Here is a 16,167-nt window from a genome sequence, read left to right as displayed (position 1 = left end):
AGGTAACCTTTTAAAAAAATTGCTATTGTGGATATCCACTTTCCTCCCATAAAATTTTCCAATTAGATATTGCTATTATACATCTGTATATTAATCTTGTACTGTCACTTTTTTGAATTTTCTTCATTGGTTCTGGTAGCTGAATAGTTAATGGTCCTTGATCTTCTAGGTAGAAGTTTCTTACAAATAATATTTGCTCTCACTTCCCAATATTGACATTGTGTTTTTGTGTCTTCTGCACTGGCCAGGAGCTCCAAGAACATCACTGAATAGAACCAGTAAAGGGTATCCTTGTTTGATCTCTGAGAAGAATGTGTTTCATATTTTACGCTTGAGTATGATGTTTGCTTAAGATATCTTTTAACAAGTCCAGGAATCTCTAGGTTGATCAGTTGTTTAGGGTTTTTAATGAAAAATGGTATGGAAAACATACTCCTCCAGTTTAAAATGAGTCCTCTTGGGGAACTTACCATTAAAGCTAAATATGTAACAGTTCAACGTTACTTGTTTTACTTTGGTACCAGGCAGCTCAGAGCCAAAGCATCACAACTGCATGCCCTGGCCTGCTCATCTATATATGGTCCTGGCATCGTTCCTTCCCAACCCTTCGCCTATTTTGGTTTACATCTTCCTAGATATTTCCCTCTTACTTTACTACGATTTCCTATCAATTTCCACAAATCTTTAATAGAATGAGATTAGTACAAATAAAAACTTTAGAAAAGATATGGTACCATTAGGATTTAAAATAAAAAATGAGAGAAATTTAGTAGGGGTAGAAAAATACTGTGGGAACTTTTAATAATCCACCAGTTACCAGGAAATCAGGTGGAGACATAACACTGTGGCTAATAAGTCTCTTGGGTGGCCATATAAATCAAGTGTCGGAAAACATCTGGAGTTAAAATGAGTGCTGTGGGGCCTCAGGAACCTGGTCCAGAGTTAATTTAGTGGTTAAATGAGGCCTGCTTATACTTACATTGTTATACTTACATTGTTAAGCTTAATTATTTGTCATAAGTAGCAATTAGAAAGCACATTTTAATTTCATATAATGAAGTGAAACCCAGGAGCCATTAACATTTTCAGTAATAGGTGCTTAATAAACGTGTGAACGTACAATCCCAGGCCATTTCAAATCCTTTAAAGAAGGCATCAAGGAACAGTGGTTTTACCTACCTTATAGTTTAAGTGATCAAACTGAAAAATAACTATTCCTCTCAACAAAAGTGTAAAAAAGACCCGTAATATACAATTGTCTTTGACAGACCTTTAACTATAACATATATATTTCTGTAATTTAAATAAAAACCTCACTTGCTTTCCTTCTTCAGGACTCTTAAAATATAGAAAACTGATAAAAATGAATTTTAGGAAATGGATTTTATTACCTAAATAGGTTATACCTAAATAGGTTATATCATAGTCCCCATATGCTTTGACATGATTTCACAAAAACAAATCTTTATGAACATCTTAAGATAACTTGAAAAATATATAGTAAAAAAAAAGATGAAACCTACAAAGATTTTATTAATATGCACACTGCCAGTCCATCTAAATTTGGCATATCCAATCTACTTAATTTATTTAATGTGATAATTTTAAAAAATTCCATTGGGAGATGAATGACATATTATGCCCTTGACAAGTGTGATATTGTTTTGACAAAGAAAGCAAAATACAATTCCTGGTTCTGTTGTTGTTCTGGCTCATCAAAACTAATACAATATTTGAGGGTGAGGTTCTGCCATGCCCAGTGAGGTTAGGCAAATGTAATAGAAGGTGCACTGGGTAGACACATATTTTCATCATATAAATTATCTGGTAGTTCCTCGTCATCTCCATCAGGAAAATAGGTAGGGAATGGTAGATTTTTGGAGAAATCCTTATATGCAGGTAGTATAGAATCTTTGATCTGGAGGGAAGAAGCAAAGAGTTTATTAAAGATAGGATGTTTTACTTATTATTCATAATCAAAGATAGGATGTTTTACTTATTATTCATAATCAAAGACTATCTTCCTATATTTTCTAATGTGAATGCAACTGTTATATAACGTAAAAGGAACTCAATGTATCCTTTTTATTTGAATTTAATTAATCCAATGATATAATCTTCCTCAAGTTAACCACCTATCTCATAAGAAAAATTTCTAAAACTGCCCAACAGGATAAATTATATTCCATAATTTCTATTTAAATATCAGTTATATCCAAGTTGATTTTTCAAATATAAAGACTGATATAAACTATATACTAAAAGGTGTTACTATCTACTTCTTAATGATTTCATCTACTCATATTGTCTATTTTTATTATTTTGTACCATAATTTTTGAGCTGAGATTAAAAATAGTTTACCTAGTATTTTTATTAGTCTTAATTCTACAAACACATAATAAAAAAAATCAAGTTTTATTAAGGAAATCAGCTTACATTTAAAAGGTAGCATTCTTATTTATAAGCTAAGAACAGAATAGTATTTAACAAAAAACAAATTCATAAGTATCGCTATTATCTATATTCTAAAAATATTCTAATTATCTGAATTCATAAGCTAAGGAATACTACAGATGTTGATATAATCTGAAATATTTTATTTTTGGAAAACATCACTGGGTTTTTTAAAGCTTCTGACTTCTACAGCCTTCATTCAGAGAGGAATAAAAAAAATCACATATAATTATAAACACAGAGTAAAATAAGTCATGATAATTTTGGCAATAAATGAATAATTTGGCCTGGTAGGAATGGCTCAGTAGTTGAGCACAGACCTATGAACCAGGAGGTCATGGTTTGACTTCTACTCAGGGCACCTGCCAGGGTTGCAGGTGGCAGCCGATCAATGATTGTCTCTCATCATTGATGTTTCTCCCCCCACCTCCTCTTACTTCCTCTCTGAAATCAATAAAAAAAATTTAAATGCCAAACCGTTAAAAAAAAAAAATAAAAGAATGAATAATTTGGTTGAAACAGCTAAATACAGAAAAACATATCTATTTTAATCTCTCACTAAAACTGTTCTAAAAAATTATCAGCAAGTTGCCCAGAAGAAAATAAAATCACTTTCCCCCACAATTAATCTTGAACTTTAACTTGGACTAAAAGAGGTCATATTCTTCCCAATTTAAACTGTCTCAATTTAGAATTTAAAATAAAACCTGAGTAAGTAGACAATAACACTTTCTGTGCTAATTTGATGAATGTAAACATTTACTAACAGATGACCTGAAGAGTGAGTTCATTTTTATAAATCTGTTATAGCTGAGGAACATTTCAGGCAAAAGCACTGTTTAAATATTCTAACTATAAAAGCTACAGTATAATATGTAATCCACTGACTTGAAACATAAAAGATGAGAGCAGTTTTAAAATTGAGGGCTGGAGGTTACAGCCCAAAGGTGCAAGACTTGTGTGAATTTTTGTGCACTTAGTTTTGTCTCTGGATTTATTTCTTCCCTGCCTTCACCAAGATCCCTTCAATCACCTACTTCATTCTTTTCATATTTATGTGTATTGGCAAAGCAGTTCAAATCTTGTGAAAAAAGGTGGGGGGTTAGGACACACACACCAATCAGGCACAACTTGAAAATAAATGAGGACATAGGGATGAGCACACGAGTAGTATTTAATAACATGGCCTACATTATGCTGTAAATAGTTTCTTAGGCTCCCTGAATACATTTAGTGAGTCTAAACAACAAAAGCTTACATTAATGAAACAGGCTGGTCATCCCAAGGACTTGTCTTTACTAATTTTAGAATTAAAGACATCGGCAGCCCCGCACTCAGAGAGCCAACGCTCCCATGGAGTGAGCGGATGTCCAGCCAGAAGCGCTCATTCTCCTTGGGCAAGGGCTTACCTGCCATGCAATCGCCCGGGAGAACAGAAAAAGTGGGCTGAATATTTTCAAAAGATGTACCACACTGCTGACATTTAAACACAAGCCCACGAAATATTCCTTCAAGCCTACACCTTAATGTTTGAAGCACTCATTTTAGATTATCATAATTCAAAGACTTTTTATTTATTTATTTAAAATATATATATATTTTATTGATTTTTTTACAGAGAGGAAGAGAGAAGGATAGAGAGTTAGAAACATCGATGAGAGAGAATCAACGATCAGCTGCCTCTTGCACACCCCCTACTGGGAATGTGCCTGCAACCAAGGTACATGCCCTTGACTAGAATCAAACCTGAGACCCTTCAGTCTGCAGGCTGACACTCTATCCACTCAGCCAAACAAGCTAGGGCCCTTTTTTAAAAAATCGAACCTGGGACCTTTCAGTCCGCAGGCCGACGCTCTAAGCCAAACTGGTTTTGGCAAGATGAGTTCTTTTTAAAATCAAAACAGGTCTGTTGAAAATGCATTCACTAGTGTGGTAACAGTTCAAAGGTGACTAGACATTTCTCTTCTGTTGAAAGTTTCTCAAAATATATTTGGACTCCTCTTTAGAAATCGCCTTTGGTGGGCCTTCTGCCTGTCTCTCTTCAGTGACAGTAGGCTACCTTCAGTGACAGTAGGCTACCATCCATTCGACAGCTGACTTTTTGAAAGCAATTTTTTATTAAGTTGATGAAAAGTCCGAGTAATAAGTGTTGCTTATAAACCGTTTGATAACTAGATCAGAAAATTACATAAATTATGGTTTTTCAAGACAGTTGATCTATTCATCCCCAATAGTTACTAAGAAGCATCTAAGTTGCTGAGGTGGTACCTGAGAAGACACAGCAGCAATAGTGGAGTTCAGCTGGAAAGCCAGCCTAGAGCCGTGAATGCAGCAAATGGGGTTAAAAGGACTTGACAACATTAAAAAAATCCACCTGCTATCCAGAATAACTTTATAATGGAAAATAACCACTTTCCTCTCTTTTATTGGGTTGTGATATGCATAATGTAATAAATCTGGATTGCGGAGGTAGGGATACATTGAATTCTGAAGCCAAAATGTTACGAGAAATACAATGACAATTTGCTGGCTTCAACCACTTGTCACTATAGTCACTTGTAGAATGGATCACCTGGGTTTGAAACCTATTTAAGCCTATGCACCTGCAATCTTAACGAAAGAAACAAGAGAATAATCCAGTTAAAAAGTGAGGAGTGCCAGGAAGGGAATTTTAATTGTAAGATTAAAACAAATACTGTACCTTATTCCAGTAACAGAACTATTTTAAGAAATAAAAATACATATAGGAAAAGACCCAATATGAAAAATTTAAGGTTTAAGTTTTAACCTATTTTTATGGTTGTTGGAAAATTAGTGAAAAGTATATTTCCAGGAATAGCTGATATAACTTTTATTACAAATTTATTTTCAGAATGGGAGGTTCAAAACTCGTGATTTATCACTTTGTATGGTATCACAAAGGCTTAAATCCAAGGCAAAATATTTAATTTGTGGAAGTAAGTCTCTGAGAGTCTGAGGTTTTCTTCAAATCTATCCTGTACAATCTGTTTTCTTTTCTTTCATATGTTGAACATAAAAATGAGCATGTGTAGTTTTAGGGAAAATACTTAAAAATACAATCAGAGCAATGCCAGTAATAATAACAGAATCTCTCTTTAAAATGTCTACCTTTAATCATCTTTCTTTTGGACTCTCTCATTAATCTCCACCTCCAGTATTTCTGGTTCCGGTGTCTAAGTACTCTTAAGAAACTAAGAAGTCGTTATTTGGAATGACAGAGATATATTCATATTTTGGCAAGAGTATCCTAATCTCCTTTGTATATTTCTAAAGAGCCTCTGCTTACTGGTCCTACTTTTTTTTTTTTTATAATATATTTTATTGATTTTGTACAGAGAGGAAGGGAGAGAGAGAGAGAGAGAGTTAGAAACATCGATGAGAGAGTCATCGATCAGCTGCCTCTTGCACACCCCCTACTGGGAATGTGCCCTCAACCAAGGTACATGCCCTTGACAGGAATTGAACCCGGGACCTTTCAGTTCACAGACCGATGCTCTATCCACTGAGCCAAACCAGTTTCGGCTGGTCCTACCTTTTTTTACAAACACTATAGGTTGTTCTGTACAATTTTTGCACTCAGTTGCTACTAAAAAGCAAAAAAATAATTTAGCAGAGAACTCATGTAGCTTGAAAATTAGGGGCTGTTTTTCATATTCATGTAAATGAACAATGGGAAATAAAGACAACTATACATACCTTTACTAAGCAATTTCTATGTCCAGGTACAGAGCCATTTACATAGATTATATTGTGCTTTGTATTTATTCTCCACACCTAAAGCCATAAATGAAATCATACTTTAAAAATTTGAGAATATATAACACACAGAGTTCACGTATCCTCCACCCCTCAATAACTGTAAAACCTATTAGAACAATCATACTGTTTAAACATTAAATTGAACAAACAATAATAAAACAGACACACATTAAGTCCATACTCTGGTGCCTCTGTATTCAGGCATTGATTTAACCATTCCTAAAAAGAGCCACTTCAGAAACTTACTTTCAGTCCAAATGCTGTCCTATCTCTGTTTCCCATTTTCCCAGGCATTTTAGTTCCAGGCCAGACTCTGGCGACATCCTAAATGAAAGAACCAAAATTAGCACTTTTAAATACTCTCAATTTAAAACAGTTCTGATCAAAACAAAGTGCAAACTAAGATAGGAATTATTAAAATGTTTAATCCCCTCCCCCCATTCTGTTAGGACTTAGTAAAGAACTAAATATGGATTTAGACACATTTACCCCAAGAGGGGTATAATCTAGTCTAAATTAGATCAGAGCGACAAAATAAATACAGACCAAGAACAGAGTTAGGAGAAAAACTCAACAAGAGAGAAGTCGCTGTGCTAACGCTGTTTGAGAAAAATAAAGAACATACAAACATGTCACACCACCAAAGGAACAAATAACTGCCTGCCTGCTTTCATGAATCTCCCATATCAGCCCATATAATGGACTCAATCCGCACCTACTCTCTTCCCTTGCTTTTGATGTTACCTTCCTTCAGCAGGACAGTTACTTATCAGAATATTGAGTTTGTCCAGCCCTGGTTATCCTCGATTCACATAAATCAAACAGCTTCCCACAATCTCTACTATTTTGGCTCTGATAATGGATAATAATTTTACATTTCAAGAAGCAAATCTGAATTCCATCTAAAACGGGAAAGGGTTTCAGGACACATGAATTCCTAAAATAGAAAAACTTTTGCATCACTACTCTCATAACAGAAGTCCAGGGGAAGTAACTCATTAAGAGATAACCCAGCTTAAAAGATAATTGTAAATATTATAGATGAAGTATCACTCCTATTTATTCTATAAATGCATCCAGTGATAAACACCTACTTACACTTACATTACTAAAAAAAGATTCTGCCCTCCCCAATTAAATTTACTCTCCTTAAAAGTATACCCTAAGAGTCACTAGCTAATCCCTATGAAAGTATTTACAAACACAGAACAGAGTATTTCATGACAAGTAATTAACTTGTTTTAAAAATTAGGCATGTAGAAGTCTATTATAAGAACTTTAGGCATGTAGAAGTCTATTATAAGAACTTTAATGTAATTCATATGCCACATATTTAAAGGCAGTTTAATATTTTTAGTGTATTGCTATAACCATTTTCATCAAACCCCCCCCTCCAAAAAAAAATTTCATACCCATTAGTGGTAACTCCCCTAATCTATTTTCATCTATGGATGGACATTTCACATAAATGGAATACACAATATAAAGTCTACTGTGATTGGCTTCTTTCACTTAGCAAAATGTTTTCAAGACTCCGCCATGTTGTAGCATTTCAAAACTTTCCATTTTATTGCTAAATAATGTGTGAATACACCACTCATCCATTCATCAACTGATGACCCTTTGGGTTGTTTCTAATTTTTTGGCTATCATAAATAATGCTGCTATGGCTATTTATGCACAGGTCTTTGTGTGCATGTTCATGTCTTTTGGATATATATATATATATATATATATATATATATATACACACACACACACACACACACACACACACACACACACACACCAAAGAGTGGAATTGCTGGGTCTTATTTTATAGTTAAACATTTTTAGCAACTGCCGCACCATTTTTACATTCCTACTGACAATGTATAAGGGTCCCAATTCATCCACATCCTTGCCAACTTTTGTTATCTGTCATTTTAATTATAGTCATTCCATTGAGTGTTAATGGTATCTCACTGTGGTTTGGATTTACATTAATGTAATAGCTAAAGATGTTAAGCATCTCTTCATGTGCTTACTTGGCCATCTGTGTGTATCTTCTGGGAGAATGTCTATCCAAGACCTTTGCCTATATTTAATTGGGTTATTTTTTTTTACTATTGAGTTATATAAGAGTTCTTTATATATTCTGGATACAAGTCTTAGCAGATATGATTTGCAAATACTTCAATTCTGTGAGTTGTCTTTTCATTTTCTTGATGGAGCTGTATGCAGACCAAACTTTAAATTTTTGATGAAATCTAATTTATCTATATCTTCTGTTACTTGTACTTTTGGTGTCAGATATAAGGCTTTGCCAAACCAAAGATCATGAAAACTTACTCCTATTTTTTCTTAAGGTCTTAAATTTATGTCGATGATAAACCTCACTTTAATAACTATTTTATATAATTAAAACTATAATTTCACATTTATAAAAAGTTGCAAAAATAACACAAACTCTTATTCTACCCAAAATTACCAACTGTTTACAGGTTTCCCACTTGCTTTATCACTCACTCTATATGTTTGCACATCTCCTATACCATCCATAATTTACTGGTAGACATGATGCTCCTTTACCTATAAGTATTTCACTGTCTATTTCCTAATTCTCTTACATAACACAATACAATTAAGAAACTCAAAGACTTAATACATTTATCTACAGTCCACATTCTAATTTTGTCAACTGTCCCAATAATGTTCTTTACTGCTATTTCCCCCAGTCCAGATCTACTTCAGAATTACACATAGTTGTCATGTCTCTTTAGTCTCCTTAAATCTGGAGGAGTCCCTCAGCCTTTCCTTGTCTTTCAGGACCTTGACATTTTTGAAGGCTACAAACCAATTATTTTGTGGACTATCACTCACTTGGGGTTTGTCTAATGTTTCCCTGCGATTAGATTCGGGTGATGCATTTTCGATGGGAATCACCACAGAAGTGATGATGTGTTCTTTTCCTGGAATCCGTTCAGGAGGCACACTGTGTTGGTTTGTTCAATTACTGGTGATGTATAACATTGATCAGTTAAAGATGTGTTCACTCAGTAAATTCACCCTAACGTTATTATTTTCCCTTTTGTAATTAATAGGCAACTTGCTGTGGGACTATGTAAACATATAGGTCCATCAAGCTTTCACCACTTGTTTTAGCATCCATTGGTAATTCCTCTGATGGCCATCAAAGTGAAATTCTAACTCTAACATCCCTTCCATACTTATTAGCTGAGATTAAGTGTAAGGAAGAGCAGTCCATTTTAATCTATTTTATTTGTATCAGTGTGAAATCATTAATCCTAAATTTAAGTTTCCAAATCAAACTGTCCACTCCCTCCACCCCTTTTTATTTTGCAAGTGGGAGCTAATTGTAGCTGGATCCTGGGTCCTTTTCACATATCATTTTAAAAGCACTTCCTTCATTTCTTGAACAAGCTGGTGTTTAGAAACCAAGATCTAGGCTCTACTTGTGTTCATTGCTATGGAATATCTTTGCTTTTTACTCCCTTTCAGCAACTAAGACATACATATATTTATACCCATTCCTTTCTTTACATAAATACATAATAAATATATACTGGTATCTGCAACTGGAATTCAACACTACAGGGTTCATTTTAATTTTCTTTCTTTTCATAACTTAATACCCTTCTCTAACAGTGAGAAATGTGGCTCCCATTAGTAATATATTTAAATTCACAGAAAATTATTTCAGAATAGCTACTTAATATCATCAACACTAATAAGAGAAAAATGCAAATTGACCAAACAAATATTTAAGTTAATTTGCAGATGCAGAGCGAAGCTGCGCAGACGGGAGGGAAGCCTGCATTGGTTTGCTCCGGCTGCAGGAAGCCCTATTCTTGCAGGAATCTTCCTGCAACAGGCCTCTAGTTGCAAATAAACATAATTAGAATTCAACACCTATGCACAGTACCTTTTTAATTTATACTCAAGACATATGGCCAAATACTGTGTTCAAAAGTTCAGTTACTCCCCCACCTGTTTGGTGAGGTTATGTTATTCACTTCAAACAGTTAGATTCAACTTTAATTCTATTCCATTATGGATCCCCCATTTTTTGTATTTTATTTTGAATTCATAAAATATTTACATGGTTTCAACTATAAAAATTTTAAAAAAGTATATGTGTGGAAGTGTCTCTCTTACCACTTTTGAGCCCTTCTATACTGTTCCCTCCCATCTCCTGCAGGTAACCAATCTGTTTCAGGGTTATCTTTTAGGTCCGTCCTTTTTGCAAAAACAACCAGGTAACATGTGCATTTCCTTATATCCTGGAAATCACCTTCTCATTCTCTTTTCAGCTGCATTGAGCAGATGCACCATACTTTATTCATCCAAACTCCCAGGTATGGACATTTATGCCCGTAGTATAAATAATGTTGCAATAACGAATTTTGAGAAAATGAGGATCTTCAGGGTAAATACCTAGAAGTAGCATTGCTGTGTAGTTCTATTAGATATTGCCACACTATACTGTATTTTATCCCCAACGAAAGATGCACTAGCTTGTATTCCCACCAGCAATGCATAAGAACCTGTTCCTCTATATTCTTACTAACATAGTGGCAAAAATCAAAGCTTCATAACACATTCTGCTACATAAGAATTTAGTAACTCAAGAATGGTTTTAATCTGTGTTCCTCTTATGAAAGTAGAAATATTCCCACTTAATACTGATATACCTGTACACATATATCAAGCTTTATAGATTAAACTTGCATTACTACGATGCCCCAATAAATTACACTCCCTCACTCCCCCACCCCAGCACTTTATGTTGTATCTCTGGGAGAGTAGATCTGAATTAGCAATACAAAGTCCTTTACCATTTCTTCTCTTACACCATTATATTATCCTTGACAATCCTTAAACTGCCATTTAAGGAAAAATAAATAAGTGTGAAGGAACCAGATCAAAAGGCATTCTAATCCCTAATTTCTTGCAGCTGACTTCAGAGTATAGGAGGGGAGTCAGAGATGGGAATGAGAAAGTAGGCAGAAAAATATGTAGAATGCTGACTGTAGGAATGTAGGGAATAACTGATTCAAGGGGGCCTCTGGAAAGTAAGACCAGGACCCATAAAAGTGTGGTGAGTACTAGGACTCACCTTGACTAGGATTAACATTATGTGACTTGCTTCCCAAGGTCAGACTAAAGCACTGTATGCAGAAGTTTGAACCTATCGTAACATTAAAGAGAGCACCACTAAGTTATACTTACACCAGTTGAAATAGCTCCAGGTCTCCGGTGAGTTTTTGTTTGACCATGAGAAGCAGGCTGGCCTTTAAATCCCCATCGTTTCATGACACCTTGAAATCCTTTACCAATGCTGAGCAAAAAAAACACATCAGAATTTGCACAATGAATGGAACATAAAATACAACTGTACACTTTCTTGATAGTACCTTAGAGTTTTAACAAAACTTAGCTAAATAACTAGAAAAGGCTATATAAGCAAAACTGCAAATGAACATTCTTTTATGTCTGACCTGGTCTGAATCCCTTCCTGAAATCTTATATAAAATGATTAATTCAAGATTGTGAGACAAGAGCAAGCTAAGCAAAGGGAGTCCAATCTGAACAGGGGGTTTTATAAGCCTTTGAAACAACATGGCAAGAGTGGTATATTTCTAGAAGTCCCAAAATACTTATAAAGAGATATGGCAGACAACCATTAAGATCCCCACACTTCCTGGTACCCAGACCTTCAAGTTCTCACCTCTTCTTGAGCCTGGGTGGACCTAGCAACTCATTCCTAAGGAATAAACGATGGCAAAATTGATGAGATGCCACCTCTGACATTAGGTTACAAGGAGAATGTGGCTTCCATCTTGGCACTCTCTTGCTTGATAGGCTCTGAAGGAAGCAAACTGCCATACTGTAAGCTATTCTACAGAGTGAAGAGGCAAGGATGGCTCTAGCCAACAATTGTGGACCGAAGGCTTGGCGGCAGTTCTCCCCAAGTCGAACACTGAGATGACTGCAGCCAGAGGAATTCAGCTAAGTTTACTGGGATTTCTGACCACAGAAGCTGTGAAGTAATAAATATTTGTTGTTTTAAGCTGTTATGATTTAGGGCAATGTGTTATGCAGCAAAAGAAAACTAATGCAACAGAATATTAAATAAAACAATAATACTCTAGCCGAAACCGGTTTGGCTCAATGGATAGAGCGTCGGCTTGGGGACTTAAGGGTCCCGGGTTCGATTCCGGTCAAGGGCATGTACCTTGGTTGCGGGCACATCCCCAGTGGGGGTGTGCAAGAGGCAGCTGATCGATGACTCTTTCACGATGTTTCTAACTATCTCTCTCCCTTCCTCTCTGTACAAAATCAATAAAATATATTAAAAAAAACAACAACAACAATAATACTCTAAAAGCTGCATGTTTTACTATTAGAAGATACCAGATGGATATTGGTTTCAAGGCTTGAATAGAAAGCTAATGAAAAAATCAGAATTACAATTTCTTAAAGTGAAATATTTCACATATTTCACTTTAAACAAAACCATTCTACTTTCAAAGTCTGTAACTAGAGAAACATTCTGCCATGCAGGTGGAAAGCAAACAACACTGTGATTCAAAGCATTATTATGTCTGTTGCTATCAGTACAAATCACATAATAAAAGGGCTTGAATAAATTATAAGCTGCAGTGGACACATTTTTATAGACTTAAGATGAACATTTTTTTCAGCTTTTATTAGATAATATGTCAACATATTTTGAAGTCGTGTTTCCTAACCCTAACAAAGCTAGCTGTTATTAAATAGACAGTGAATAGTTCAGGCCTTTTACAAAAAAGCAAAAGGTTACGAAAACCACCTTATATCCACAAGCACTTTGCTGTGCATAGAATTACCAGAGAGTAATGAGTTGAAGTAAGCCTGTATAATATTTTGTTGAACTCTTGATTACCTAACAGCTAAATATTATCATATCACAGGTCAAATGTTATTTGTATATGAATTTAACTGCAGCGTATACCACTTTCTTCATAATCAACTGGACATATCACTGTGTATACATATTTTCTGCCTCAAAAACTCAAAATAATTCTTATTCCTGATATAAAAGCTAAAATGGAAGTTTCATATATATATATATATATATATATATATATATATATATATATATATATATATATATTACACTTAAAATTATAAGATTAACATTTAAGAAGAAAAGCTATGATAGTGAATCATTTTACTGAAATCTGCCTCAGAAACTTAAATGAAAATATTTGTTAACAGATTTTAGGACATATTGGAAAATAAAAAGGAAATACCTAAAAAGTCACTTGAATCTATCCTATTGTTTCACAAATAACACTTTAAAGAAAAAAACGGGAGGGGACTGCAACACAAATTCTAAAATGAACACGTTTTAAAAATACCACATTCTAACTCTGGCCATTCTTGGTAGAAAGTTTGCTGGTGCCTTCTGAGTCCTCAAACTGATTCATCTCTTAAAACAAGAGCATGGCCGTGCCCAATAACATACATGCCAGGTAAATTACAGAAGATATTGAGCTCAATTTGAGAGTAAATGATTATAAGATGAAAATGGTATCCTGAAAGTGCTAATTATGCCTGCTAATTACAGATTGTTTTTAATCTAGCTCTAGAGTACACCATGTTGTTATACTGGGTACAATGGGAACCTCTTCAATAAATAACTTTCTAACAAAAGGACAAAACACAATGACAGACAAATTACTGGCTTAATTCAGATGATGGAGAATAGAGTGCACCTGTTGATCCATGGGTGGTACAGGTACCTATTCTTTTGTTTCTCTCAGTTGTCTCCCAACTTGAGAACAAAACAAAAGAAATGAACTTATCTATACTTAGCATACCCACGCACATTTCAAATATAAGGTTTTCACAGGTCAAATACAATAAACCATTTTACCACAAATGATACCCAACACAAAGCACACGTGCTTCACTCCCACACCCTTTCTAATGCAATCTTTAATGACAGCAGAAAAAAAGCAAATCAAGGACAATCCAAATCAGAAAGAACACGTTAAAAGTTCCAAATTGAGACATATGAAAAATAGAAAAACAAAATTTTGTTTACAGCATTTATACTTGTTAAACCAAGGAATCATTAAACTCAAAACTATTTAAATTTAGACTTGATTGTTGTTTCTTGGCTTATTTCCTTAGTATACTTCCTACTGTCCACCCTAGAGAAGTCAGAGTAATTCTATTACTGACAATAGCTGTGCCTTAGGAAAAAAGATGATTCGTTTCCTTTATTTTGCCTTCAGTTTCCAAATGTTGTATAATGGACATACCTTTCATAAACATTTAATAGATGGTGTTCAGAAAAGGAGAAAAAGGACTTAAAGGTATGACTAAGAATCTTACAAAAGAGAATGCATAACTTAATGTTTCTAACTGCATCCTATAAATCTCTAGAAATTACTACCAGGTGAATTTCATTCCCATGCCATATTATGGCAAATGCCTAAATGTCTACCAGTAGACAGAGGTTTTAATAAAAACCCACCAGTATTTCCTCACTTTGTGGGAAACGGCCTTTGATTTCATGGTTCAGGATACAGTTATATATGGAGATAAAACAAAATGACCATGAGATGAGGAGTGCTCTCAAGTTCATCCATTCTGAGTGCTCTGAGAACTTCCTCCAAAATTCTCATCACTCAGTCTTTCCTTGCCACTGGCTTCTTTTACCTCTTCTCTCAGCTGAATTCCTTTCTCCTCTTAGGAAGCAAACTGCTTCTCCCTCTCTCATCCTTCACCTGCAACCTATTTTTTTCTCCAAGTGTTCTCTGGAACTCACTCTGAGGTTAATCACTTAATCCCCAAACTTAAAACCTTTTAACAACTTTTTATTATGGAAGTTTTAAAACATATTCAAAAGCAGAAATTCTAGTACAAAGAATTTTTGACTCAAGGACTATTTTGTCTCATCTATTTCCCTCCCCTATAATTCCAATGTAATAAAAAGCTAATATGCAAATTGTTCCCTAAGGAGTTCAACTGCTTGCTATGACGTGCACTGACCACCAGGGGCAACGTGGAACATGGCCAGAGACCAGAGGCGTTGGTGGGGCGCTGAGGGAAATGAGGGAAGGAGGAGGTGGGGAAGCTGATTTACCCTGATTGTCAGCCAGGCCTAGGGACCCTACCCATGCATGAATTTCATGCACTGGGCCTCTAGTTTTAAAATTCCAGATATCATATCATTCTACCCATAAATATTTCAAATATGGGCCTCTAAAAGATAAGAATCCTTTTAAAGAACAAAACCACATTACCATTATCACAACCTAAAAAAAATTAGCCATCCCTTAATATCAAATATCCAGTCAGAGCTCACATTTCTCTGGCCTCTTTTAAAACAGAATAACTGTCTTCAATCACTCCTTACCACCACTCCAATCATCACTTCCTCCCTATTCTCCTGCCTCCCTAATGCTCTTTGACATGCTCCTTTCCTCTTACAGCCACGTGAAAAGATGATCTTAGAGTCTTGCCTCTGACCCTTTTCTCATTATGGTAATAAATAGGGGTTGCCAACTTGTTTTTGTAAGTGAAAGTTTTATTATAGCACAGCCACGTATATTTTTCTACTTATTGCCTATGGCTGCTTTAGAGCTATGACAGAGCTGAGAAGTTGCAACAGAGACCACAATGTTCACAAACCTACATTTAGTATCTGACCCTTTGAGAAAAAGTCTGCTGTCCCCTGAAGCTATTACTAATAAACTGGAGGTCCACAAACCTTGCCCTCTGGCAAGAGTTCTGCTATCAGCCCATTCTACAGATGGCTGGACCATAGCTAAACAGAAGTACCTCAGCCATTCAATTCCAATGTTTCAGAAACAGAACTGAACATCACCCTCTCTTCAAGATATCTTCCTCCTCCATGACTTACAGAGTGAAAT

General features: G+C 35.1%; 1 protein-coding gene across 1 annotated transcript in view; it reads right to left on the bottom strand.

The window, feature by feature from the left end:
- Nucleotides 1-1,509: 1,509 nt before the first annotated feature.
- Nucleotides 1,510-16,167, bottom strand: part of MRPL3 (mitochondrial ribosomal protein L3) — a 42,716-nt gene continuing 28,058 nt past the window's right edge. The window contains exons 7-10 of the mRNA XM_084902152.1: nucleotides 11,468-11,576; nucleotides 6,482-6,559; nucleotides 6,173-6,250; nucleotides 1,510-1,918 (exon numbers count right to left, since the gene is read on the bottom strand). Of these exons, the coding sequence (XP_084758278.1) occupies nucleotides 1,766-1,918; nucleotides 6,173-6,250; nucleotides 6,482-6,559; nucleotides 11,468-11,576 (418 nt within the window). The 3' untranslated portion in view covers nucleotides 1,510-1,765. The remainder of the gene's footprint in view (nucleotides 1,919-6,172; nucleotides 6,251-6,481; nucleotides 6,560-11,467; nucleotides 11,577-16,167) is intronic.

Source organism: Pipistrellus hanaki (assembly GCF_964339955.1).
Source record: "Pipistrellus hanaki genome assembly, chromosome: 13".
NCBI classification, from domain to species: domain Eukaryota; kingdom Metazoa; phylum Chordata; class Mammalia; order Chiroptera; family Vespertilionidae; genus Pipistrellus; species Pipistrellus hanaki.
Note: the sequence above shows the minus strand (reverse complement) of the source record. Positions and strands in the feature narration are given on the sequence as shown.